This window comes from Anopheles moucheti, chromosome 2 (assembly GCF_943734755.1).
Source record: "Anopheles moucheti chromosome 2, idAnoMoucSN_F20_07, whole genome shotgun sequence".
Taxonomy (NCBI): Eukaryota; Metazoa; Arthropoda; class Insecta; order Diptera; family Culicidae; genus Anopheles; species Anopheles moucheti.
Window position 1 is genome coordinate 42,579,500 of NC_069140.1, and position 27,236 is coordinate 42,606,735.

The 27,236-nt window shown below is 43.2% G+C and overlaps 5 protein-coding genes across 8 annotated transcripts; 2 read left to right on the plus strand and 3 right to left on the minus strand.

The window, feature by feature from the left end:
- The first annotated feature begins 328 nt into the window (after positions 1-328).
- On the plus strand, positions 329-1,446 carry LOC128310499 (ATP synthase subunit O, mitochondrial). Its single transcript, XM_053047148.1, has 3 exons — positions 329-404; positions 589-1,035; positions 1,100-1,446. The coding sequence occupies exons 1-3, from the start codon at positions 375-377 to the stop codon at positions 1,253-1,255; spliced, it is 633 nt and encodes a 210-aa protein (XP_052903108.1). The 5' UTR covers positions 329-374; the 3' UTR covers positions 1,256-1,446.
- Positions 1,447-1,836: 390 nt separating this feature from the next.
- On the minus strand, positions 1,837-3,688 carry LOC128296827 (protein SET). Of its 2 annotated transcripts, XM_053032327.1 has the most exons (3): positions 3,459-3,688; positions 2,977-3,376; positions 1,837-2,902 (listed from the first exon to the last, which is right to left on the minus strand). In XM_053032327.1, exons 1-3 carry the CDS (start codon positions 3,462-3,464, stop codon positions 2,565-2,567), a joined length of 744 nt encoding a protein of 247 aa, XP_052888287.1. In that variant the 5' UTR covers positions 3,465-3,688; the 3' UTR covers positions 1,837-2,564. The 2 variants fall into 2 exon arrangements, with proteins under 2 accessions (XP_052888287.1, XP_052888286.1); XM_053032326.1 differs by having other exon boundaries at positions 2,977-3,688.
- Positions 3,689-4,090: 402 nt separating this feature from the next.
- LOC128310405 (eukaryotic translation initiation factor 2 subunit 3-like) lies at positions 4,091-10,599 on the plus strand. Of its 2 annotated transcripts, XM_053047036.1 has the most exons (4): positions 4,091-4,255; positions 4,708-4,882; positions 8,897-10,007; positions 10,093-10,599. In XM_053047036.1, the coding sequence occupies exons 1-4, from the start codon at positions 4,178-4,180 to the stop codon at positions 10,151-10,153; spliced, it is 1,425 nt and encodes a 474-aa protein (XP_052902996.1). In that variant the 5' UTR covers positions 4,091-4,177; the 3' UTR covers positions 10,154-10,599. The 2 variants fall into 2 exon arrangements, with proteins under 2 accessions (XP_052902996.1, XP_052902995.1); XM_053047035.1 differs by lacking the exons at positions 8,897-10,007; positions 10,093-10,599 and adding an exon at positions 5,892-8,159.
- Positions 10,600-10,709: 110 nt separating this feature from the next.
- LOC128308158 (uncharacterized) lies at positions 10,710-17,504 on the minus strand. 2 transcript variants are annotated; one of them, XM_053045464.1, is made up of 5 exons: positions 17,069-17,504; positions 13,868-14,234; positions 13,635-13,788; positions 12,469-13,561; positions 10,710-12,383 (listed from the first exon to the last, which is right to left on the minus strand). In XM_053045464.1, exons 2-5 carry the CDS (start codon positions 13,987-13,989, stop codon positions 11,815-11,817), a joined length of 1,938 nt encoding a protein of 645 aa, XP_052901424.1. In that variant the 5' UTR covers positions 13,990-14,234; positions 17,069-17,504; the 3' UTR covers positions 10,710-11,814. The 2 variants fall into 2 exon arrangements, with proteins under 2 accessions (XP_052901424.1, XP_052901425.1); XM_053045465.1 differs by lacking the exon at positions 17,069-17,504 and having other exon boundaries at positions 13,868-14,445.
- Positions 17,505-19,734: 2,230 nt separating this feature from the next.
- On the minus strand, positions 19,735-26,713 carry LOC128296943 (protein RRP5 homolog). Its single transcript, XM_053032478.1, has 6 exons — positions 26,527-26,713; positions 24,201-26,461; positions 23,075-24,128; positions 22,936-22,984; positions 20,364-21,245; positions 19,735-20,287 (listed from the first exon to the last, which is right to left on the minus strand). Exons 1-6 carry the CDS (start codon positions 26,617-26,619, stop codon positions 19,947-19,949), a joined length of 4,680 nt encoding a protein of 1,559 aa, XP_052888438.1. The 5' UTR covers positions 26,620-26,713; the 3' UTR covers positions 19,735-19,946.
- Between the last annotated feature and the right edge of the window lie 523 nt (positions 26,714-27,236).

The following is a 27,236-nucleotide window of genomic DNA, read 5'->3' on the forward strand; positions in this document are numbered from 1 at the left end:
TATCAATGTTAAACGATAACATATTGCGAACAAGACAAATTAAAAGCTAAATAACAAATCCAGAAATGGGAAAATGCGCGAGGTACGGTTGGTGAAAATTTGAACAAAAATAGTTCAATCAAAAGTAGAGTGTGTTTAATATAATTTGATATAGAATCCAAAAAATAAATAATATAAAATGATTATTGTACATCTACTAAAACGTGAATTTTAAAACTGCAATAATCACACGGTTTCGTCCTGCGCCCAAATGTCAACAAAAAGTGACAGCATGTCAAATATGAAATGACCTACTGTGCAACCTCTTTTTTACCTAGTTTGACAAAAACAATCGCCTTGAAATTGTCTTATCCATCTGCATCGACACAGGAAAAATGGCAGCATCCGGAAAATTCACTGTACTGGTAAGTACTTTCCCTCCCTCCAAATCTACGGCGGTCAGCGATGTTCCTTGGCAATGAGTTCCTACTTTCATCCAATGCACCGCATGCTCTTACTCGCTGGACCGGAGTGTAGGTTATGTGATGGCCAGTTGGGGTACACAATATGTGGGTTATGTAATTTTAACTCCGGCAAAAACATTTGCAGATCCGCCAACTAAGCACCAGCTCCGCCGCCGCTCAGCTGGTCAAACCACCGGTGCAAGTGTTTGGCCTGGAGGGTCGCTATGCCTGTGCCCTATACTCGGCTGCCTCGAAGACGAAGGCGCTCGATGCCGTCGAGAAGGACCTGAAGGGACTGCAGAACCAGATGCGCACGGATCCGAAGGTGCGCGATCTGCTGCGTGATCCGACCACGAAACGCAACGTGAAGGCCGCCGCCCTGAAGGATGTTGCCGCGAAGGTAAAGTTCAACGCTGCCACCGGTAATCTGTTGACTGTACTGGCAGAAAACGGACGCCTCGGTCGTCTGGACGGCATCATCAATGCATTCAGGTTGATCATGGCCGCTGAGCGGGGTGAGGTGGTGTGTGAAGTGAAGACGGCCAAACCATTGGACGATGGTCAGCGCAAGCAGCTGGAAAATGCTCTTAAGGTAATGATGGGTAATGGCGAACCATGGGACCTGTTCTACTAATTAGATTCGCATACTATTTTAGGCATTCCTGAAGCCGAGCCAAACAATCCAGCTGACGGCTCATGTTGATCCAGCGCTGATTGGCGGTATGGTTGTTTCGATTGGTGATAAGTATGTCGATATGAGCGTTGCCAGCAAAATCAAGAAGTACACCGACATCATTACGTCGCCCGTTTAAAAGCGAAACCTGCAATGAAGCATGCTGTCCAGCAGTGTGGATTACGGGAGACACTGGGCGGTAACGTCCTAGCGTGCGGCTAGTGTTTTGCAATGTTTGCTAATCTACGGCCATCGTTGCAAGTATACTGGTCATATAGAAATATAACTTCAGTACAGCCGAAAAAATAAAAATAATAGCTCCTTAAAGGATTCAATAGTTGCAGAGCCTTTTTGTGTGCACATTCGAATACACAACAAGCACGTATAAATCAAGTGTAGCATATCAGCAGTCTCAGCAGTTATATGAAACTGATATGCATATTCTGGTTAATGCAGAAATCACCTGTTTAACCTGGCAAACAATTTAGTGACCGATGTATATACAACATGCTTACAATCAGGACAGCAATCAGCGGAATTATTCCACCTGAAATAGGACCAACCATATGGACGATACATAAATACGTCCGATACGATACGTTGATCGTCCGGCATCTTTCTAATTACATGACCAACTTCACGAGTCTTGTCATTGTACAATTATTCGGGTTAGTACTTTGTAAGTACTTGTAATCAAACTTTTTCTTGTTAGTTTCCATCAAAGACAATATATTTAGCACGTAATGAGCGAAATCACTAAGGAAAGAACCATTCCCGAAGTGCAAAATAATACTACAATTATGCGGTTGTTTTGCTCTTCGAGTCTATTCTATTGGTGATAATTAACGGATGCAACTTTCAGTCATCGTTAACATACACGAGTTGATATATATATATAAATATAAAAATTTCACAAATGTGCAATAATTAATAACCCGGGTTTGTTGTAAGTGAAATTTTAGTTGCGCTAAGAAAAGTTTCTTGTTTACATTGCGTTTAGGTCTGCTAAGATCAGCTGATCACACCAGTGAAAAGTGCATTTCACGGTTACGGTTAAGGGAAAGTAGCATCCATTAAAAAGAACAGCTTCAAACACCTCTACTGACAGGTGATGATGGACAGCCTCAACATAGCGAAGGACAGAAAGGAACGTCAGCGCTTATACTGACCATCAAGTGTTCAGATCCTTGCTGTATGCTTAAAATACTGAGCATAAATAATGTTAGTCTAATAGTTTATGGAATTTCAATTTGAAGATTTGTCTGTCCTGCCACTCCTTCTGTTTCTCGCTAATTACTAGCTCACCTACTACCTAAAACGACAATGCGTACACTGCAATCATTTGATTTTTTCCATCGATATTTCAGGATTTATACCTTGATGTGTTTTTCAAAGAATAATAACATCTTGCTCCTTTTTGCTTCCTACGATCCGTTTCCCATCACAATCTAAGAAGCCTTTTCCTCTTCATCTTCCACCTCGTCGACCTCTTCTTCGTCACCTTCCTCGCCGAATTCTTCTCCCCCTTCTCCGTCTTCGTCGTCTTCCGGTTCAACTTCGATATCTGGTACGAGATAGTATTGCAATGGGTTCGGCCACAGATCGTCCTTGATCAGTTCAGCAATGTCGTCGTTGATGGGATCATTATTATCCGTAAACCAATCGAAAAAGGTGCGATTCTCCAGGCCACGCTTCCGACGATGGCTATCCATCTTCTTTGGCAGCATTTTGGTAAGATCGTGTTCCGGTTTCCATTTGATCGTGGTGCTTGTCGAGGAAGGACTTTCTGCAAAATTAAAAACCGGAAATAACGCTCGTTTGAATAAAGCCTTTTGTTTGCAACAGCCTATAGAATCATACCGCCATTTGAGCCTAACTTAAATTCCTTCGTCAGGACAGTGTTATCAAAGAATGGATTTTCTTCGAAGTGGAAAAGAATTCGATATCCACTTTTGATGTCCTCGAACTCTTCAACTTCAAGTTTCTCCAGATATTGCAAACAATCCTCTTCTTCTTGCTCTAAGATGCAAGAAATTTGAGGGTGATTCATGATTGCAACGATCCAAAAATTCGACACACGCTTAATATAGTCGTTTCGTCTCTGATAGTGGGGCTTTCGTAGCTCGTTATATTTTTGCTCCACTTTTAGAATCTCCTCACTTGCCTGCTCGTTTAAGGCATCAATAGAGTTTTGGCAACCGTCCACCAATTCCAGTGCCTCCGACTCATCGACCAAAGCTTCGGCCGATTTCTTGGCCTTCTTTACGGCCGATGCCATTCGGGAAACAATAGAAAGGGAGTATATGTTACTGTTCAGATCCTTAATTCACCCTCTACCCTACCAGCATAACAAAAAGCGCCAAGCAACTTGCCGCGCGCTCACACAAACATAACACACACACAAACACAACAAGTGCAATCGCCGGCGTTTCCACAAAGCACAAAGTACGCTGGCTAATCGGTGTGGTGGAATCTGCAGAAGTACAATTTCCTTGGCTGCACCTAATTAACTCCAATTCTTTTGTTTTGTTCGTTATCGGTGATAAAATTTGTTGCCGGATAAAGTTGGTTGGCTGTGCTTTACAACAATTATGCTTTTTCACGATGTGACGTCTTGTGAGCGAGTTTGGCATACAGAGAAAAACCAGTACATTTTATGCTCTACGTTTACAAGCTGCATTCGATTACTGCAAACGGCCGTACGAATGCTGCGGTTGTTTTGTTCCAAACTATTTATTTTGTATGCCCAACATTGTATGGACGGTTTTTCACTAGAGCTATTTGTTCGTTTGCTTCATTTGCTGCAATGAGAACATTTGGCAAAACTTGGCACGGTACAGCTTTACATCATTTTTAATTTACAAAGAAAATTACCACAGTTTACGTTGGCAGTTTGTACCCTGCTGTACTAAAACGCATACACACACACGAACGCATGCATGCGAGCAATTGTCAATCAAAGCGTGTATGTGTATGTGTGCGCGCAAAGGTTTTCGATTTGTAAGCTGCATTCTGGAGTTCGGGAATTCGGGAGAGAAACGCGTGAAATTATCCGAAAAAAATGTCCTCCGGTGATCAACAAACGTCCACCGCCACTACAGGGCAACCGCATCTACAGCAACAGGACCTTTCGAAGCTGGTAAGTGCGGGCCGTAGTGTCTTTTTCACTCTTTTCCTACCATCGGGAATCGGCTCAGCTTGGCCTACTGCCTCGCCTCGAAAGATGCCAACAAGACGGTTTCACCTTACGATCATTTGGCTAGATTGTAATTAAATGAAACTCTATCAACTAGTTGCAAAAGTATGTTGGCCAACTAATACGACCGTCCCACAAACTGTAGGTTCGCAATTTTTTAAAATAAAAGTGTTCGCCCGTGCTGATGCAATGGGTTCTTTGAACGTCTATTTCGAGGTTATGTTGCGTCGCTCCGGTGTTCGGAATGGTTGACAGGTAATCTGTACGGAAGTATACCCATTCGTGGTCACGATTACTATTTATGAATTATTTTATATTTCCGATACTGGTTTAGGCTTTCAACATGACCTTTAATGTTTTTGTATTAATTTTGGGGGATCGGGCTCTACTTTTAGGATATCACGAAGCTGACACCGCTCTCGCCGGAAGTTATTTCGCGACAGGCTACAATTAACATTGGCACCATCGGTCATGTAGCACACGGTAAATCGACAGTCGTGAAAGCCATCTCGGGCGTGCAGACTGTTCGTTTCAAGAACGAATTGGAGCGCAACATTACAATTAAACTCGGTAAGTGCAGGAGCAACTTGTAATATGTTGAATGTAACTACTGTCTAAGTATGTTGGTCATGTCACTTGTTTCATGTTTTCTTTCTGACGATGCTTGTACCATTATTTTTATCGCCTAAACTTTCTGCTTCAAGATATTGTAGTAATGGGGTTGAGAGTGATTTCAATATCATTATGATCCCTTTCCAAACACCATGACAAACAGCTGTGGTACTAAACATCAAAGTATGTTTTACTAATTGAATGTAACATGCAAAAGTCACCATAGCTCAACGACTTACTAAAACTTCGGTTTACTAATTCCCAAATTTGGCTTCTTTGTTGATAAGATCAGATTTACAGCTGGCAAGTACTTTTTGTGCTTGTTCGAAAGCATTTATCATCGTGGGTTTGTTTGCAGCGTTGGATATAATTATTTGTACATACATGTGTTCCCTATGATGTCTTTATTTTCTGTTTGCTTTCTGTCTTGCTTTCATCAGTTTGTACTCTTCAGTGTAATCCACTACAAATCCTGTTTGAGTTTTCTTATATCTGGATTCAAACCATTCCACTGTCTATCAATGCAGCAGTTAATCAATTTCGCGGCACATACGACCAAGGTTTTCTTTTCATGAGGGATATCCCTTGCAAACATCATCGGGAAAACAAATTGTCCACTCCACTCGATCTGTCGTACAATAAGGATGCGTGTAAATGCCGTGTGCGTGTTGTGCCCCGAGGTGAGAGAAAGAAAGCAAGAGAAAATACAGACAGTGATAACACCATTGCTAGTTAAGCAGTACTTCTTGCCTTAGTATGTGACTTAAATAAAAATGTCTGTTAAATAGTATCGAACTATAGGTATATCAAGCCCCCCTTTATTTTTTTTAAATCATTTGAAATAAATATTTTATCTATAATTTTCTGTATTCTCTCTCTCTTTCTCTTCATCTCGCCATGCGCCACACATATGCACGCAACTGCATCTTCGCGCACCGTTTCTTCGGCGGTTGACGTCGCGTACCAGAATGTTTATCGATGAGTTTTATCGATACCTTAATCAATGATCCAAAAGAAATGGAAAGTTATTTAGAAAAGATACGTAAGCAGTATAAACCACCGTACAGCCACAGTAGTACAAATGATAGCATTTGCATTACACCTAATGTAAGCAGGAAACGAAAACTCTCGACTGTCACGAACGGATCGGAGGAAGGTCCAACATGTTCCGGTGAATCGCAACGCATGAAACAGGCAAAAATTTTAGATTTTTTTCAAATGTCGCCACCCGAAAACTCACCCCCAGTGCGTATTAGCAGAACTCGCGATCGTAGAAAATCTTGTCCAGTGGTGCAACACACACATTCCTTGAGCTGGACTATTCACGGTAGGACAAAGCGTGCCTCACAACAGTTCGATCATATCAAAAAAGAGCCCCTGGAAGAGAGCGGGGAATACGTGGGTAGTACCGATAGTACGGACGAATTATTTTCCATAAACAAGAATGTTGACTCCATTCCCGCGATAACAATGATGAAAGAGGAACCAATATCGTCTAAAAGATACACCACACCACCATCGAACGTTAGCACTAGTGACGAATTGATTGAAACAAATGGGGAACAAATGGCAAGTTATTCACCATCGTTTAGAGATAATGGCGAGGAACAGTGTTTAGAAAGATACACGACATCGACGACGAGCAGTGGTACTAGTAGCAATTCCAACAAATTGCCATTTTCGCGATCACTATCGGATTCGACGACGAATAATGAACAGAACGAGTCGTCCATCGCAAAGCCCGCGAAAAGCAAGACTCAACACAACAAAACTCTTAACGGCTCGAGCGGTGCAATCAAGCACAGAAAGCAAACAAAAATTTCTACCGCTCTAGATAAGCAGGAGTACACTGTGGAAGCGATCGTAGATATCCAGCGAATAGGAGACACACCTGCATTTTTGGTAAAATGGCTTGGATATCCGAGCGAACATAACACTTGGGAACCGCTCCGCAACGTGACTTCCTGCTCATTACTGGATCACTTTCTGACCGATCAACTTTCGTACTGGCAATATTGGGTAGACTTCATAAAGGATGGCATTAAAAAGAGTGCAGTGTATTTAAACATGGTGGAGAAGAGTGGCAAATCGTTTCACGAAATACTGCTAGAGCATAAACAGTACGACTGGAATGAACTACGGGCCGATCTGATCCTATTGGCCAAAATAAAGCATAACAGTATCCGTGCCCGCAGTAAGACTATATGGGAGCGCATCGTTAAGAATATGTGCCGTGAAGAATCATTCCTTAAGCGACGCGACCAGCTAAACCAGTTGCTTCAGTTCGAGCAGCAGATCAACGAGCACGAACCGACGCTACGTATAGTGGTGGAAAACGAGCAAGATCTCGATGCACCGCCAAATAACTTCACCTATCTTAGAGCGAACATACCCGCCGAAGGAATCTCCATTCCGAACGATCCCCCAGTCGGTTGCGAATGTAGTCCATGCAACAGTCGAAGCACCTGCTGCGGTAAACTGTCCGAGGGTCGGTTTGCTTACAGCGTCAAGAAGCGGCTCCTCCTAGGACCCGGTGCTCCTATTTACGAATGCAACAAAAAGTGTCAATGTGGCCCGGACTGCCTGAACCGAGTGGTACAAAACGGGGGCAAATGTAAGCTGACACTGTTCAAAACGTCAAACGGGCGGGGTTGGGGCGTTCGGACGAATGCTGTTATAGCCGAAGGACAATACATTTCGGAGTACTGCGGCGAGGTGATATCGTACGATGAGGCGGAAAAACGAGGCCGAGAGTACGACGCCGTCGGTCGAACATACCTGTTTGATTTAGACTTCAACGGTACGGACAATCCTTACACGCTGGACGCCGCCCGGTACGGTAATGTGACGCGCTTCTTCAACCATTCATGTGATCCCAACTGTGGCATATGGTCGGTGTGGATCGATTGTCTCGATCCTTATCTGCCGCGTTTGGCATTTTTTGCGCTACGGCGCATTGAAATCGGTGAAGAGCTTACGTTCGACTATCACGCCCAGGTCACGACGAGCAATGTATCGCTTAGCGCAAAGAAGGGAGTGGAAAATTTAGATGGTAACGGGGGAGTCGATGATGCCACAGGAAACACTACCATCAACGATAGTGTTCGTAACAATACCAAAGGCGTTACCGAATGCCGGTGTGGAAGTGCAAATTGCCGAAAGTTCATTTTCTGAAAGTTATGGCAGTATTGCCTTGCATCATTGTGTATACATTAAGAATGGTCATGAATTTTAACGGAATAAATGGAAATAATACTCTTTTAATAATCCTCAAGTATTGTTTTCTTTCTTCTTACAAGTCGTAGTCAGTGTGCCGAGATTTAAACCCAGATTAGGGCGTGTTGTTGATTCGTTCATTTGCATCTATACTATTTAACCTTATTTCTACCTACATTGTACTAACTTATCAGTTTTGCGATGAAATATCTTGCATCTTTCGCTGCTCCTGACGATCTAGCCTAACAGCTAGTTTTGGGGAGTTTTTGCAGTGTTAGCTGTTCTTGTGCTGTAAATAATCTCCATATTAGGTTCCATATATTTGAATATGTAATATTATATTGTTATATGTACAATGGTATTATTTGGGGAACAATGTTGTTAGAATGCAATAGTCAATTATGTATCGTTTATTGTAGGGATTTTTAAAGAAATTATGTACGTATACGATAACGCAATCATGGAAATTAAATAGATATCGTTATGTATGACTTTGGAACATCAAGAGCAGTGAGAATTGTTAAATGTAGCTCGTTATTTTTTATCAATGTGTAAGTTGTTGGTTCATTTTGCATGTTCAGTCGATCCTGCATAAGTTACGGCAGTTATCTATATCCATCAGGAAATCGTTTCATCGCTAAATTCATGGCTTATGTTTGCATTTGGGTTTTCGTTAGTGATATTACACTCATATATATTGTTTAAATAGAAATGTACCATTAATTGTACTTGTGTTTCTTTTATTACATCTAACAGGTTATGCTAACGCGAAGATCTACAAGTGTGACAATCCAAAATGTCTCCGACCGACGTGCTTCACGTCCGGGGGTTCGAGCAAGGACGATAGCTTTCCATGCTACCGGCCGGCATGTACCGGTCGCTTCCAATTGGTGCGCCATGTCAGCTTCGTCGATTGCCCCGGTCACGACATTCTTATGGCCACCATGTTGAACGGTGCCGCTGTCATGGACGCTGCCCTGTTGCTTATTGCGGGCAACGAATCCTGCCCTCAGCCCCAAACGTCCGAGCATTTGGCTGCGATTGAGATCATGAAGCTGAAGCACATCATCATCTTGCAGAACAAGATCGATCTGGTGAAAGATACGCAGGCAAAGGAGCAGTACGATCAGATCGTAAAGTTCGTGCAGGGTACGGTGGCGGAAGGTGCCCCGATCATTCCGATTTCTGCCCAGCTCAAGTATAACATTGAGGTGCTGTGCGAGTACATCACGAAGAAGATTCCCATTCCGCCGCGTAACTTCATCGATGCGCCGCGACTGATCGTGATCCGTTCGTTCGACGTAAACAAACCCGGGTGCGAGGTGAACGATCTGAAGGGTGGCGTTGCCGGTGGTTCGATCCTGCGCGGAGTGCTTAAGGTCGGCCAAGAGATTGAGGTTCGCCCGGGACTGGTGAGCAAAGACGCGGAGGGCCGGTTGACGTGTAAGCCAATCTTCTCGAAAATCGTATCGCTGTATACGGAGCAAAACGAGCTACAGTTCGCTGTGCCCGGTGGGCTGATCGGTGTCGGTACCAAGATCGAACCAACGCTTTGCCGCGCTGATCGTTTGGTGGGTCAGGTGCTGGGTGCGGTCGGTGCACTGCCTAACATCTTCATCGAGCTGGAAGTGTCGTACTATCTGCTGAAACGCTTGCTCGGTGTACGTACCGAGGGCGATAAGAAGGGTGCCAAGGTGCAGAAGCTAGTTCGGCACGAAATGTTACTGGTTAATATTGGTTCGCTCAGCACGGGCGGCCGGGTTGTGGCCACACGTGCCGATTTAGCCAAGATTGCTCTTACGAATCCTGTCTGCACAGAGAAGAACGAAAAGATTGCGCTCAGCCGACGTGTCGAGAATCATTGGCGGTAAGTTTACAGTGGAAGACCTATGTGCATTATGCCATGTTGGACGGCAGAGTTCTAACGTTCATTTTTTTTCTTCTCTCATTAGTTTAATTGGATGGGGACAAATTCGCGGCGGTACCGTCATCGAGCCACTGAAGGAAAATTAATTTAAACCGTTCTGCATGTATTACATTTCAAATCGTAATCCAATATCACTAGCAGAAACTCACTGTAACCGCAAAACAACATACAGAACTTTTGGGAGGCAGGTAGGATAGTGTTACTTTTTTGTATTAGACGAAGTCAGCGGTTCTACCGACAATACCTGGAAGAACCATGGACTGTTTACCCATTTCCACCGACTGTAGCACCAACGGCAATGATCAACCAACATCAGCAACGAATCTTATGGTGAATTCAGTAAAGGAGAGCAGCCATGAATCGTTTCGATACCGATTATTCAAACAATCGCGATTCTTAACTGCTAGTGCGATGACTAGAAGATTACCAAGCGGTTTACCAAACGCAGCAGGACTATGTTATCTGGATCGGTTGGGAATGACACAGTTGGAGGCAAATGCAATGAAAAGAACCATAAAAAGATACACATACTCACAGAAAATCAAATAATGGAATTTAGTAAATTTTTTGCCGTTATACATTTGAAAGAAATTCGAATATTACATCAACATCAAGCTACATACGGTAACGCAGTTATTTAGAAGAACGCTTTGCATTTATTTCATTTCACTTTTTTCAATCCATTTTGCTAATAGCAAAATATGAACAACAGGATACAAACCTATGTCAATACTTCATCAAGCTTCATCCGAATGCGAAACTAAACCAATATGTTTAACTTTTCGTAGCATTTTTCAGTGCAAAATTTTATACCAAAAGGCGGTAGCGCGTTTAACGCATTAACAAAAAATTTATAAACGTTACTTGCTCTCCGTCTAACTAAACTTTTAACCTAACTGAGTTGCTGAACATCGCTACCACAAGTCCATTTTATCAAAATTTTACACCAGATCTACTAGAATAAGTAAAGAACCCAAATTGTTTTGCAGAAAAAGAGATTCACAATGATACTTTGTTACATTCTTTCGAACACTTTGTGCATGCCTTAAACCATAGTCTAATCAACAAGGATGAGATTCACACTTATATACTTTAAGCTGCATGAAGCATAAATGATGCCGCATACGGACACATACCGATAAAGGAGGATTAGTGTGTTTGTTGAACAATTTGTCCGTCTATCACGTACTGCAGCTCTCCCACCTTTCGAACGTTTGTTCCGTTACGTTAGCGTGTACTTGGTGAGGAGGTTCCTAAACATTCTAACAGCTGCAAATCGACGGTCGCTGGCGCCGGTTGTTGCAGAGAATCGATTTATTCGATCCACGAATAAGATTTAAATATATCAAAAAACACTAATGTGAATTGCATTTAATACCGCAGTAATGCTATACTATCTTTTCCCTGGACATGTGTTAGGTAAAATGTATTTACAAAGGAAGCCTTCACCGTGTACCCAAAATGAAGCGTAGCGAGTAAGAAGGCGGCTGAGGTTTTTGGAGGGTAGAGAGCGACCATGTTGTCAGTAACAGCACTCGACCCTGCTGATCAGTCAGTAGGACAACGGTAGTACACTTGTCCTTTCGAATAGGAGGTAAGCTGCACAGTCTACCGCCAAATAGAGCCTACACTTACGACCACTGGGTAATAATTGGAGTAAAAGACTGGGTAGCAAACATTCACAAGGACACAGCACAACAACTACAAAACACCGCAATGTACAGTGGGAGAAAGCGTTTTTAGCATTTCAATGGTCATCCTTGCAGTAGCAAAATTTACGCATCTCCGGGTCCCGCTCGTAGATGCAGTTTGCCTGTGTGCCGTACTTGTTGATGCGCGAAATATCGCCCAACTTCACCCGGAAACGATTGTTCACCCGGTCGTGCAGCACGCTTGCTTCGTAGATCGCTTTGCTCGGATTTGTAACGAGCTTCACCTGGTACATGTCGTGAGGCACGCGTATCGCGTCCGACGAAAAATCGCCCAGAAAACCGTCCGTGTCGCGGTTCTGTTTGAAGCGTACCAATCCTTCGTGCGGTTGCAAACGTGCCGCCCAACGGATTTCGTCCAACGTGAGCAATGCACAGATCCCTCGATGTCGCTCGGTGTGATGATTGATCGTATCGACGATCGTTTTTGCTGATCGGAACACTTCCTCCGACGAGGTCGTATCGTTAATCGGCTGCCAATTTAAACAGGCACACCAGTGTGGCTCGATATACGCATCAGCGCACGACCGATTCTGAGGTATAACATCGAACAGCGAGATGGCACGTGATATGGCAGGCTTCTGTTTGGCCTTGAGCGTTTGAAGTGCTGCATGGTGAGATGGAGATATTGAAACGAGCGTTAATTCGAATGCAAAGATACAACATTATACAAACTTTCACCGGTTACTTACTTAAGATATCTTGTAGCGTTTCGTGCACATCAAATGGTGTTACGAGTCGATCGAGATTCTGACGAAAGTTGTCGTACTGCTCTTTGTAATGCACCTTGAACCAGTCGGGAAAGGTGAAACTAAAGAACGGCAACCGTTCCTCCTGCTTGCCCTGCAATGTGTTGCGCACCTCGGCAAAACGGTTCCCGTGGTCGGACATCAGCACCAAAATCGTATTATTCAAAATTCCGGACTTCTTCAGCTCCACTAACCAGTTGGTGAGATCGGTATCCGCTACACCGACCAAATTGATCGAATCATGCGACAACTCGCCATGAAAGCTGAACACGAACCGGGGCGTGCTGGGCCGATAGTTCGTCATGAAGTCGCGCGTATAGTCCAGCATCACCTTATGGCGCGGTTTCGCCCCAACGCACAGCCGCTTGTAGTAGCTAAGGTACGCCTCAATCGCTAAATAGTATGTTCGCATGTAGTGATCTGTCGGCTGCTCGTCAAACCCGTTCAACCGATAGGAAAATGTACCGATGTTCGGTACGTCTTCATTGAACGCGGTCACGTACCCATATTTCTCGTACTCCTTCCAGATCAGCGGATAGACGTTCACGTATTCGGTGTTCTTCATACGCCGCCGTGTGTCAGGCAGTTCCAGTTCGGTAAACCCGGTCAGCAGCGGAATCAGTGCCTGCGGTGTCCCATCGCCAACGATGTTGTACCCCTGCAGTACGTCCGCCCCAAGATAACTGGTGAGGTATTTGAACGCCTTCGGTAGCTTGCGCTGGAACGCGTTGCGGCTGAGCGAATCGAACCCGAGCATCAGCACGTTAAGCGCGGATTCCTTGTTCCAGCTGGACCGTGTTCGTAACTGATCATCTTGCCGGATACCAACCAGCAAGCCCTGCCACCGTTCCGTACGACTGTCCGTCCAACACTTGGCGCGCACAAAGTCACTGCCCTGCAGTGTGTAGCTGCCCGATGTGCTGATCGTTTCTCCAAAGGACACTTTAGAGTCACTTTGCCGAAGGATGTCTGCATAGTCGCAGGTAATCTTACCCTTTTCCTTGATAACTTCAGGCTTTATATTACAAACTGCTTTCTGAACAACGAGAGAAACAGAGAAAGCTACAATGGCAAGGAAAGCATTTCGAAGGACAATTTCCAACACGAACCTCACATTCTACCCAGTCTTGGAGTTCGCTTCCACAATCGATGGGTGGTTCATCTTTGAGAAAGCTCAACATTTCCGGCGAATCCACCGGTAAACTTGGCATCTTGCATGCACCCTGGTTGGCAAGCGATTTAATTGATTCTTCGATCAGCACACTGCAAGAATAAAAAAAGGTTATTGTAAAGATACTTTTGAACACTTAGTTGTCCATTATCGTCAACTCGGGATACTTACAGTTTTTCCCTGTTATCTCCAAAGTCCTCGCCATTGAAGTAGTGATCGAGTAGCAGATATACTACACCGATCGATAGCAGCAAGAGCAGATTTCTTCGTGTAAATTTGCGACACTGGTACATAATGCAGCGTAGTACGGGGCTCGTCCGTTTTGTGCGCTCGAAACTGTAAACCCACTGGTGAACTTCGTTCAACGAAGTATTCTTTCCAAACGCGTTTCATACACTCGTTGAACATACACATATGTGATGTATGGCATATTTGTAGAAAAACTATATACCATTCATGTTGCTAGTTAAACTCGTATAAAATGCTCAACTTCAGCTTCTCGCGCCTGTTGTTGTTTCATTCAACCGATTGTTACTCACTTACACAGAAACGAAAATTAAATTAATTAACAGTTTAACACGAAATCGATATTCGATTGGATTGCCCGGATTCCATTCACAACATGCAAATGCTGAGAAGATGAGTTATCAAATATTGTCCTCCTCGTTACCACGGTCACGACCAGTTTCTAAATTACATGTTTGCTTTCGAAGCGAAGAGTTATCGGTTGGTGTCGTTGAGACAATATTTATACGCGTCGTTAACCAAAAAAGAGCAGCGTTCATAGTATGTGACTTATGTGTAGTTGGAATTAAATACGATAAAGACATGAATCATACTGAATTAGAAGCAAAACGGTATAACTAAAGACTACTCTGTTTGCATATAAATATGAGTCACATTAAAATATGAATATGTTTATTTTGTATTCAAGAAGAACGGCCAGGTCGTGTTCTTTATAACTCAAGATAACTTAATCTGAGAAACATTTCATATTCATTTAAAGACATTTCCTTCTCCAAAGAGTGAAAGGTGTACTCGGTCTTATATAAATATAGTTAGTGTAGTGTGGGCAAATTGTGAACTCCATAAAGAAGTTTGTTTTGCATGAGACACATTAACTAATCGCTCTATTTCGACGGCTTAAGTAGCAACACGTCAAATACAATATGATCAATTTTTGGAACTGCTGATTGCTTATTCATCCAAATTGATTAGATCCAAAATGCTGATTAAACAATGCACCCTAAGCACAACCTATCGTACAAATAACGAACGTTCGCAGACATCATGCAATTGTAAGACTAATACAGAATCCCAAGTTATGATCACTCTGTCTAAACGATCGCAGTATCTGCGCACTACTCCGTTACGTGTCACGTAACATGCATCTACGCGAATGTTTGTTCTGTTCTACAGCTTCCATCCCAGCAAATATTTTATCTTCTTTCCTTTTTGTAAACTTGGGCCTTATCTGTGAGTTGCGTTACGCATTACTAAATTGGTGATGGGTGGCACAATCCAGTCAAGGCCAAGTCAAGAAACCCGCAACACTGCCGGGCTTGCTGTTCTGCCGACGTGCTCTATACCAGGGTTCTCCAAAGTTTTCAGCCCATGAGCGGCAAACTACCGTAGCCGGGGGCCACTTACACATTAACTTGCGGTCCATTCACACAGATGTGGGAGCCTGTCGAGGTCCCGCGGTTCGCAGTTTGGAACCCCCTGCTCTATACGATCGGTACAGTAAAAATTCTTTACAGTGAGAATATCAACGAATAAGCGTTGGACTGCAACATATAGCAATTCCATATGAATCCACACTAATTGGAGCCGCATAATTTTCTCTCGATTTTTGAGTGTGCAGTAATATAAGCGAACCGATAATTTCGGACACAACTGCTGTTCACAGTGCAGTGCTTCCGGTGTATACTAGCCCACGACCTGTACGGTTCTGTATAGTGTCATTGGTTTTCCACGCGATAATCTACTGCTCGTACTGATAAATGATAGCATCACTAGTTTGCATGCAAAATGATTCCCCAAATGGGGTTGTTCATGGTCAATCTCATCGCCTAAAGCAGTGCTCAGCACTCATGCACAGCATAGCATGCGGCTCTTTGTAATTATTCATCGAAAATAATCCACCCCATGCCAAGGTTGTAAAAATTTTACCACAAACTGCAACTAACTTTGAACTTTATAGTTGATTGGTTAGAATTAAACATTGTTGAAACTCTCCTTGAAAAGAAAAACGACAACATGTGATGTTTCTGAATCTGTTGCGTTCTGTTGTTTCGGTAACTCCGGGTTTGTATCAAACTGTACGATCGATAACGATCGATAGCATCACTGGCTGATTAACTTGTTTGGAGGCCCGAAATCGGAATGGTAGTTGGGATCTCTAAATTCAAAAAGCTGCACGTGGAGGGGGAATACCTTTGGGATAGCTTTCCTTTTATCCCCCTGTTCCACCTTTTGGAAATCACTCTAAAGAAAGAGATCACTCTCTAGCTTTTTAGGCTCTTTAGTATTACAACTTGCATACTATTTTCTATATAATAGAAAACAGCTCACATTCTCTATAAAAATTACAAACAACAACAAACCTTACCATGTGTGGATATATATTAGATTCCAATCCAGTTCCGAGAAGTTTGCCGACCACTGGTTTAGCGCAACAGTCAACGCGAAGTTGGCATGAAATTGCTCCAAACACGTGCTATACACGATCAGATGCGATCGCTTGTTTGCAGCATACGTCATAGCGGTACATGCGTCTGCCCGAAAGGCCCCCGCCCATTCCCGCGTGCTCGTAGAATATTTCAATCGTTTGATTGTTTTGTAGCTGCCATTCAATTTGATTGCGATCGGGCAATCACCTTGTCATGATAGAACTTACTGATACAGAAACGCGCCTATTTCGCGTCGCATTTTTATGTTGACTTTCATTCGATGTCATGGCGGCTTGGCCTTAGCCGCTGATGTGATACGGTAAGGTACAATTAGATCGAACGAAATTATTTGCGGTAACTTATCAGCTAGAACTTAGAAGGCAACAGCAAAACAATGGTGTTAAAAACACAAAACTAAAAGCAACCACAAATGCAAAAAAATTTTCCCTACATGCGGGTTTGATATGACCCGGATAAAAATTGAACCGCGTGTTGTAGATACGGAAGCAACCTATAGGCTGCTGGTTGGTTTTCCAAGAACAAGTTTCCAAGTAATGATAGTCAAGCGTAACCAACCAACCAACAAACTCTCAACTTCCTCGTCCAATAGTAGCTCCCTAGGTTTTACACCGCCGAAAAGGTGCCAATTTGTTGCTTCCGAACAACCCATACCATAGGCCAGCTGATGGGTGATATTTACCGGTTTTGTTTGCTATTCCATTTCGCTGTATGGCACACTGCCAAAACGGTCATACACGTACAAATAAACCGAAGAAATAAACACGCAAGAGCAGCTTTAATTCGTTTTACGCTTCGCAAAACCGATACGCAGAACACTGCAACAATTCTATCCACAGGATGTAACGATGATGGGTGAGGTCCCTCTGAGGAACAACACAACACTGACGCATGGGAACGAGTCCTTCCGTGCTGTAAAACCCACCCCGAGGGCTTTTTTTGCCACACTGTTGCACTGTGCACTTATTTTATCCCCTTTTAATGAGCCAGAATTGCCAGAAAAACAGAACTGCATAGACAGAACGTTGAGTGCAGCCGGTATAAGAATGCTTTGAGCCGGCACCGACGACAATACCTCTGCTGCCCGCCGTTTCGACTAAGTTGCGTATTCGCTGACGAACGGTTTCGTAAGGACTGTGGTGGTTGTGAAAATCGATATCCTTTCCACCGACGAACGGCGTTGACAGTGTAGTAGTGCTGTCACGATTGCTATGGTTAAGGATGTTGTTATGTTCCTAGTAACCAGTACAGAAGCAACATTACATAAGGACGTCGGTTGCAGGGAGGGCCTGCAAACAGGTGCCTCCTAGATGGGAAGTTCCATGTTCCAAGTGTTAAACTATATTCGCTGTAACAGATCATTTACAATCGCACGATAGGCAATATTATGCTGGCCTGCTTCCATCCTACGCACTATCTATGTACTTCAATGTTTTGAGACGTTACAATGTTTTTCCCATCAAACGTGCGTTTTGTAAGCACACTGTTTCTTTTTTTTTTACAGTCTGCAGCATTTTCTTTGTTTACTCAAATGTAACACGCACAATGGTTCCCTTCTGTTTCTTGGCTTCGCATACCTTTAGGTCTTACTTTGAGATTAAACTTTTCACGATACACTCCCCCCAAATCGATTGATGGATGTTGGACTTTCCCGGTTTCGGAAAACCATTAGCAATCTTTTCGCACTGTTCACACTCACACGACTCTATTGCTTTCGGTTTGGTTCATACACGCACGGTCCCATCTACTGGTTGTGCTAAGACCATACTGCTACTACTGGAGACCGACGGAGTGCGTACGAGGAAAAGATGCTAAACAACCGTCGAAGAGTTTAACGCTAAAAATATGAGAGAACGAAATAGTGACTACGGAGCGAAACCGAGCGAATGTGGACTTAACATTGGGAGTATGTTAGGTACTGTACAACGGTCATATTAAAAAAAAATACATGCACAAACCCAAGAAGTCCTCGCAAAGACTGTTGGAGTAACTCAGCAAACTGCTTCAAATCGGTTAAAATAAATTAGTTTCATCTGAAAATCATTCCTTCATTTGGTGTGTTTGGTGGGACCATCCGGAAGTGGTCTATTATGAGCTGTTACAATCAAATGAGAAGAATACTATAAGAGAGGTATCGACAACAGCTGATGCGTTTGAGTCGAGTATTTTGAGCTTGAGTCAAAATGATAAAATTTTGAACTAAACCTTCAACAACAACTAAACCTAAACTGAACTTTTGTCCACTTCCAAACGAATTGGTGCATAATTCAATTCAAACTCAGAGCCGTACGGCTGTTCTCTAGCGCACGAATACACAATTTGCGTTCTGGCTTGTGGTTAGTTTTTTTTTATGCGTAGGTTCACTGTAAAGCACGCTTCGAGGGTTGGCTGAACGCGGTTTCTATAAATATATTTGCCGAATGTTTAACCAGAGTTTAGTAGAGTTTCGGTATGCAAATTGGCAAACAGTCCACATCGTCCTACCCCTTCGCTTAACATTGCCTCAAACGGATTTTTGCAGCCGAACGTCCGTCACGTCCATTAACCCCACGTGGTTTTTTATTCTGAATATGGAAACGCTTCAGCTTTGCCTTAGGTGAGATTCTCGTCGCGTCATGCGTTGTGGGAAAATATGTCGATTTCGTGCAAGTCAACCATAATACGTACCCATTTGTCGCATCAACAACTTGATCGTATCGATCGGGATGGTCGGCTGGTAGAACGATACAGAAACATGACCAGACTGAATAACTGTTAGAGGCTCTTTTCACTCTCCTAGCCGTCTTCCTACCTATTTGATACAGTTAATTACAACTGATGATGTGACGATGCCGGGAATTTTTTTTCCGATGCAATCCGATACAAAAATCTTCGAAAGGATTTCGGATTGATAGAGTGTGTTGGCAGTAACGAAAATGAGTTGAAGTAACATAGGTGAAATAGTAGTAAGTAGTCGTGTTCAAACCATCAAGCTAGCTAGTCGTGATTTTGATTGCACTCTGCCAACAAAAAGATTGTTGGTTAGAGCTATGAGTGCACACAATTTAACACCTAGTCAACCACCTTGTCGTTAAAAACTCCTTAAAAAAGAATCCGTCTCAATCCAAAAAAGAAGGAAAACTGTAAGACTTGAAGGAACATTATAGAAACTCCAAAGCAGGACAATCCATCTACAGAGGACAACTGCTAGAAAACCTGAAAAAATATGTAATAACAGTTTGAAACCCCACAGAAAACTAACAGGAAAATCATAATGTGTTGCTGTTAGTCATTCGACTTTCGATGTAGTACGGAGCCTTGCAGGTATTCGGATTAGATCGCTTCGCATGTAGGTGTCGACTTGTGTTTTGTATTTATCGTTATTTCCCTAGTTGACTCTGGAGCCGTCATCGGATTTTATTCTGGTATCGTTTTTGCAACCTGTACTGTACTGTTTTCGGAACTGTATTAGCATATTAATACGCAAGTAATTACGTATCACGGTAGTTACGGTTATATACAAAACCAAAAACAAAACAAATGTAACAAAAAAAAATTTTAATTTAAAATTCTGCCGGTACCTATTTTATACCAGCATTGTTCAGCTGAGCTTGCACGTAATCGGCCGCCATCTGTTTCACACGCCGCACACTATCGCGATCTCCATGCTTTTCCTCGAAGGTTACGTACTTGGTGTAAAGCGTCTTCATGTTCTTCATCGGTAGCCGCTGCATGATCGCACGCTCCAAAATTTGCCGCGCATTTCCCACCAGATTGTCCTTCACCAGCATGTCAATGTACTGCGACCAGATGTCGGTACGCTTCGGATAGGAAGTCAGAATCTGTTCGAACAGCAGATGTGCTTCGTCCCGGTTCTCGTTACGATTGTGCAGAAAGGCAAACTTTACAATCATTGGAATATCTGTAGATTAAAGTGAGGAAAAATAGAGAAAATAGCATTAGAGAAACGATAACAAATCTGAACAAAAAACACTTACGCTCTCTTGTTGGCAATGATTTTAATGCTTGGCTAAGCAGTGGCTTCACTTTGCCCCCTTGTCCAATACGGTACCATGCGTCGGCTACCAGAAACCACATATCGTTCTGTTTGCGAAACTTTTTCAGCAGCAGCTCTAGGAACTCCTGTACCTCGGCATGCTTCTGACAGTCGATTAGAATATCAATTGCGCGCGAGTACACTTTAAATGCATCATTATACTGGACCGCTTCCTGCAACAGATCCTTGAAGCTGTCTACCGTCTCGTATCGAATTTCCAAATTTAACAGCGCCATCCAAATGTTGAGACGATCAGTTTCTTCTCGAAAGTGGATAGCTTTGAGAGCCTTTCGACCGACTGCTCGTGACTTGTCCAGTTCGGCCGATTCCATATGAAAGGCCATGTAACGAATCCAAAGCATGCTGTTGTTTGGCTGTGCCAATACCAGTCGTTCGAACTGATCCGGTGTGTGCGGATCCGACGATGGGTTGGCCAACTCGTCCTCTATTTTTCGTAACCGTTCTTCCTCCTGCTTCATCGCCTCGAACCGTTCTTTGCCGGTGGTTCGTTTTTTACCAACAGAGTCACAATGCTCGTTGTCACTGCTGTCGGCCTCGTTGTCGCTCGAATCGGATACGGAACGTTTGTAGACGGGTGTACTATCCCAAAAGTTGATCGCACCTGGAAGTCCTTTGTCGCCCGTAATGCGTTTTCGCTTTTTAGCTCCCAGTTTACTATCGCGCGGTACGATATGGTCATTATCCGTACCGTCAAGCTGCGGTAGGTAGAAATCATTCTCTCCATCCAGCTGGTCGATTACAAATGTTGACTTTTTCGATATCGTTTCTCTGCCGAATAAAAGTAGAGATTTTTCGGCCTTATCTGTTTGCTTGTTTGGCAGCTTCGCAGCAGCAGCTGTTTTTGTAGCTTCAACAGCTGAAATTTTCTCCTTCTTCAAAAGCATCTGCTCCTGTGGCGCACTTTCCTTTACATCTGCAACGATCGTGCGTTTCAGCTTGGACTTATTACTTCCGTTACTAGAAAGTTTAAAAGTTGAACGTCGCTGATAGGTGCGAAGTTGGCGAAACTTGTCTACTGGCAGTTCGCCAGTGCGGGCATGCTGAACAGAACATGAAGAAAACATTAGCATCTGAGTGGCTACAGTGAAAGGTACCGGCTATCTGTTCTACCTTGTTCGAAGCCTTCGGTTTCGTGACACGGTTCGTTCGATCATTCGTTCGTCTATTTGGGTCATGAGACAACCCACGACCAACGTTGACCATTTTGTTTCTTTTATTTCGATTTGTTACTGGTACAGAGGCAATCAACTAGCAAAATTGTAGCACGATTCACAACACCGCGTGTTTTGATGCACGATACCGTTTTGACAAGTGCAGTGCTGCCAGCATAAGATGGATCTGTCAACTTTTAGCATGATTGTTTTTTTAAGTTTATGATTCCGACAATCGCGTGGACGACTTATTGCCAAGTATACTAGGAATACTCTCTACATACTGTTTTCAGAATTTTGGCCAAGTTAGCATTCGTTGCCTTAAGACAATTTTACGAATTTAGACCAAATACTCCCAACGAGAGTATTCTGAATACGAGTATTATTAAGAACGGAATGCAACTTCAAACAGAATACCAGCACAGTGAGTTGATCCGAATCATATTGCACAGTAGGCTTCCCATTCGCTTAGGATATGGAAGTGTAACGGACCAAGTGGTAGAGGTGCCGGGCACCTCTAATAACAATGATCTTCAACATAGAACTGCTGCTGTAAACGACCATCACGATGGTCTGTACCAACAATTTTTCGACAACGTATCTCCTTGGACGTCTGGCAGTTATTTAAGCATTCTGTGCTGTCTCTTCGTTGATTGCTGCACCCATCGACTAATCAAGTTCTCCATGATAAGCTCATCTATTCGTAGAGAAGCCTGTATGATCTACAGCATTGAAACGTCTATCGCAGGATATCATCATTGAATCGTTCGTTGCTTATATGTATGGTTCTCGCATGGCTAGAGAGAGTGTTGTATGCACAAATTGAGATGGAGTGACGGCGTTAATGTGACCATCAGAAAGAACTAAATATTGCAACGGAAGTGCCGTCGTACTCGACTGTGGGCGGTTTAGAGGACTAATGCAGCAGCAACGTTGTAACGTTGATTAACAATTTTTAAAACATGTTCATCTTCACAAAGATAACATATCACAGCCGTAATTGGGATACCTGCACCGTACGAAACGTACAGAGACTTTCTTTGTTTCAATTTATTTCCTTTATTACATGATGAGTGTAACATATGTCTAATGGCCGTTCTTTCCTTATTTTTGAGAGTATGGTCGCCGTCTCGCAAAAGTTACATGAATGAATACGCTCAAATATCTGATTTTCTTTATGTATACTGTGTGTGTGACCAAAACATGCCCTGCGGGTAATGCTCTGGTGCAAGGGAGTTGACTTGTTTGTTTATGTCTGACGAATCTATGAGCTGAGGCTAATTGTTGCTTAGTAGACGAAATATTATCTTTACGCGAAGATTTATTGGGCAGAAAGTTTACGGATTAGAAGTATGGATTTCTTTGCGGATTTTGTCTTTTTCGTCTTCTTCTTGCTACTTTTGATCGTTCCTTCAACCTTTGTAGCTTTTGTCGATAGCTTTTTAGGCAGCTTCGCAACAGCAGCCGATTCTAGATCCGCGCAAGGTGATATTTTCTTCTTCTTTTTCAATGGCAAATGCTCCTGTGGGGCACTTTCCTTTACATCTGCAACGATCATGCGTTTCAGCTTGGACTTATTACTTCCGTTACTAGAAAGTTTTGAAGTTAAACCTTTCTTTTGTTGATTAACGTTGTTCGTGCCGTTGGTTTTTCTTGTTGGGGGGCTCGATTCATCATCCGTCTTATCATGATTGTAGACGTAATCTTCGTCCTCATCTTCATCCATGCTGTCATAGCTGGCATCAGCTTCTTCTTCGTTTCTATCCTCGTCCGAGTTTCCTGAATCCTTTTCTTCCTGCGGAGTGTCACTGTCGCTATTATAATCCGATTGGTCGGTGACATCCGTTTCTTCCTCTTCAAGCATGGATGCTTCATCAAAAGTGTCCGTTGTTTGACGGCAACGAATCAATGGGCGATTTGAGAGAATACGAGGTGCTATTTGTTGGGGTTGTCCGTTACCTACCATAGCACGTGCCTGTGCACGGCACATATAAAAAGATTGGAACATTTTTCCATGTGTGGCTAGAACCATCTGTCCCAATTGCTTCACCAATCGTACTTCGACCGAATTGTCGGTATTATTTGCACTGTCTATCATATCATTATAATGATGCTTCACCGGTACAATCAACAATGCGTTTGGTGGACCAGATTGAAGGCAACATATTCGTACGTAATTATTAGCAAATAATACCCAATAGCTCTTTAGCTCTTTTGATATTTGTACATTCAATTGCTTATCCAACGGCACAATATGCTCGAACAGCGATTGATCCAAACAGACATGTACCAGTTTTCGCTCCACATCGATCCACACGACACGGCCGGGCACCTTTTTGCCCAACTTGTACGATGTGGCTGACTGATCCGGTACGACAGTGGTGGCAATGCCTATTGCAGCGTGTTTCGATTTCTTATCGATCGCATGAACCATCACAGCGTATTTGTTGGACGCTGGAATGATCTTCTCGATTACACATTCAACGGCTTGACCGATTGTATAGTTGGCAAAGGCGTGTTTTGCTTCTTTGTATCTGCAAAATTAGAAAATAGTGTTTTTGATTAACATCATCGTTCTCCATGAACACTGCGCCGTATGTACAAACCTTTGAACCAAATTATTAACGTCCTTCAAATACTCGTCTATGAAACTGTAAACGTCCATAATTCCATTTTCGCATACATTATGCAGCCCTGTGCTCACGTCTAGTTCGTATCCTTTGGCGGAGGATTTTTTCACATTTAACACACGCATCATGACGATGGAACCGTCCTCCACTTTGCGATAATTTTCATTCGTCTTTATCTCGATTCGTTCCGATAAATTGCTAAGCAGCGGAGTTACATACAGTACGCCATTCACGGTGATGCAGCTACCCTTCAACACTATTCCTCTTTCCACCGATTCGACATGCATGGGATGCGTCTTGAAATATGGTATCAATCGGACGCTGTACGTACCGGGGTTCGTCTTAACTAAGGTAAGCGTCTGTCCTTCCTGGAGTAGTCTCATGTAAAGCGAATTATGTTCACCAAACTCGGAGAAACATTCTGATGGGACGGTGCCAGTTTCGCCATGCTCGGTACGCACATCCACACCGGTGGCATGCACACAGGTAATTGTGGCGTTAACGATGATAGCCGAATGAATCTTTTCGTCAGAGTTCGGTATTGTGAGAAAGGTTTTTCGGGTTGCTTTGTCGAACTCAATCACCGTGAATTTCTCAACGGTATCTACACGAAGCTCAGCCACTTTGGCAACATCCATCTGGCGTTGCGTTTTATCTAGTAGCCCGCTAATGTTGTTGAAAAATCTTACTAAAACAATCCCGGGTGTTATTCTGGTAACCATACCGAGAAAGCTTTGATCATTCTTTGCGGCATCTAGTTGATCCCAGTCATATAAAATGCTTGCCTTTTCGTCCAGCAATGCCGGAAGGTTAGTAAATGTGATGAACGGCGTTCCACAATCACGTTGAACTGCCCTTACTAAAAGGGTATTGTTGAGCTTAAGAGGTGTCTGTTGATCATAATATCCGTAACTTAATGATCCTTTCACATGGCCAACAGTAACGAGAGCTCCTCCTTTGACAATTTTATGTACCCGACATTTGTACATGTTGCCGATAATGATATCGTCCGGGGTCCGTACTTCATCATGATCGTAGTGCTCATTACTTACTATGTACGTGTTCTCAAGCGGATCATAATGAAGCACAAACACCTTATGAGTAGTACCGATTTGAAAGTTACCCATTACTACACTCTCGTCAACATTACCCGATGAAGCAGCTTGATTCATTATTACTTTTCTAGGAAGTAGACCGCGCTGCTTCTTCCCAAACTGCAACCAAACTCCGCTACCATCAACGGCTTTTACGTAAGCTTTGTCAATTACGGTACCGGGACTATAGGTCACATTCGTTTCGACCCGATTGTTCGTGTACGGTTTCAAGGAAACAAATACTTGCTTCGTAATGGGCATCACGTACAACAGTGTAGCTGGTATCTTCTTGAACATGCTGTACTTTTCCGGAGTGCTCGTTACTTTGGTGAGCATGTTTGCATTCACGTACGCGGGAACCATATCCTCAAACAGCATTCCTCGTAGACCAAATTCCACCGGTTCACCGACGGTGAATGTTAGTCTGCACCCTGGTACTATCACGTCCATATCTACTTCCTCGACATTCAATACTCGGGGAGCATTCGGATCAAACGCCTTCAAAATTACCGTTGCTCCAGAACCAACCATGGTCGCCGATTCTATCGAGCAGAAAAGGTTGCGTCCCACATCATCCTGATTTTGGCCGAGATTTTCATTTGGTAAAAAGGCGCGCACATTGCGAACACCGACGTTCATAAAGTATCCATGATCCTCCTTCTTAACGATAGTTGCCACCAGTACCAGACCAGCGACGAGCTGCGATGGTGCAAATTCCTTATGTAATTCACTTGGATTAAGCGAAAGGATTGTCTTTCGCTCTCCTTGCGCATTTTTGTGCAGCAACTTCGCGTACACCAGATCTCCACAGTTGTACAGATCGTTCAATGAAGGACAATTGGTGGAACCAGTGTTGATCATTTCCTGCAGTCTCTTGGAGTATGCATCAGATATATTAGAAATGGGCACATAGCCCGTAATACGCCCAGGCAACGTCAACTCTAAATCCGTTTTAGTGATGCGTTTTACACAGGCCAGTGCTAGTATGCCAATCGGAAACCTGCTAAACGCAATATGCGATGCATTTAATGCTTGCTGCGTCTCACTTTCGTCCATTTTCTTTTCATTCATCACCAATTGGCGGCGCTGTTCGGGGCGAAGCCGGCGAACCTTTTCCTCTGGTAGAATTGTAGCACCATAATGCTGAACATAAAGAAAACATTAACATGTGCGTGGCTACAGTGCAAGGTGCCGGCAATCTGTCTTACCTTGTCAGAAGCCTTCGGTTTAGTGATACGGTTGGTTCGACCGTGAGTTGGTCCTTTATGCCCACGGGGAAAAGCTGGTTCCACATTAATCATATTGAAACTTTATTTTCGATTTGTAACTGGCATAAGGACAATCAACTACAAAAATTGCTGCACGATTCACGACACCGCGTGTTTTGATGCACGATACTGATATGACAACATCAGCAAGAGCAGTGCTGCCAGTAATCTATAACCGCAACATTCAACATGAACGAATCATAGATTGTCAATCAGAAAACCGCGTGGAAGACAATTTAAACAGTAAAAAATCATGAATTGGCATAGCATCTGGTTTTGGTAGATTCCTATAGCACAACTGGAATCAATTTATATTATTGTTGATGAAATGAGAGTGGTACTTTTATTTACTCACTCATTAGGCACGACAATCGCCGAACTAGCTTGCTCTGCCGCAGGAGTAATACTCTTTGCACCTTTGTTAGTCATTTCGTTGCTTAAAACAGGGTGCCCGGTCCTATTTCAAAGCTCCGCAGTCCTTGTGACAATTAAGCTCTGTGTTTATTTATTATCGATTATTATCATTCCATGTTCGGACAACTCAGAATCCCAAACACCCGCAAACAGAATTCTGTTTGTCCATGCGAAAATAATCTTGGATATACTGTGGTGGTAATTGGCACACTCAACGGCACGGCAACGGCATGCCA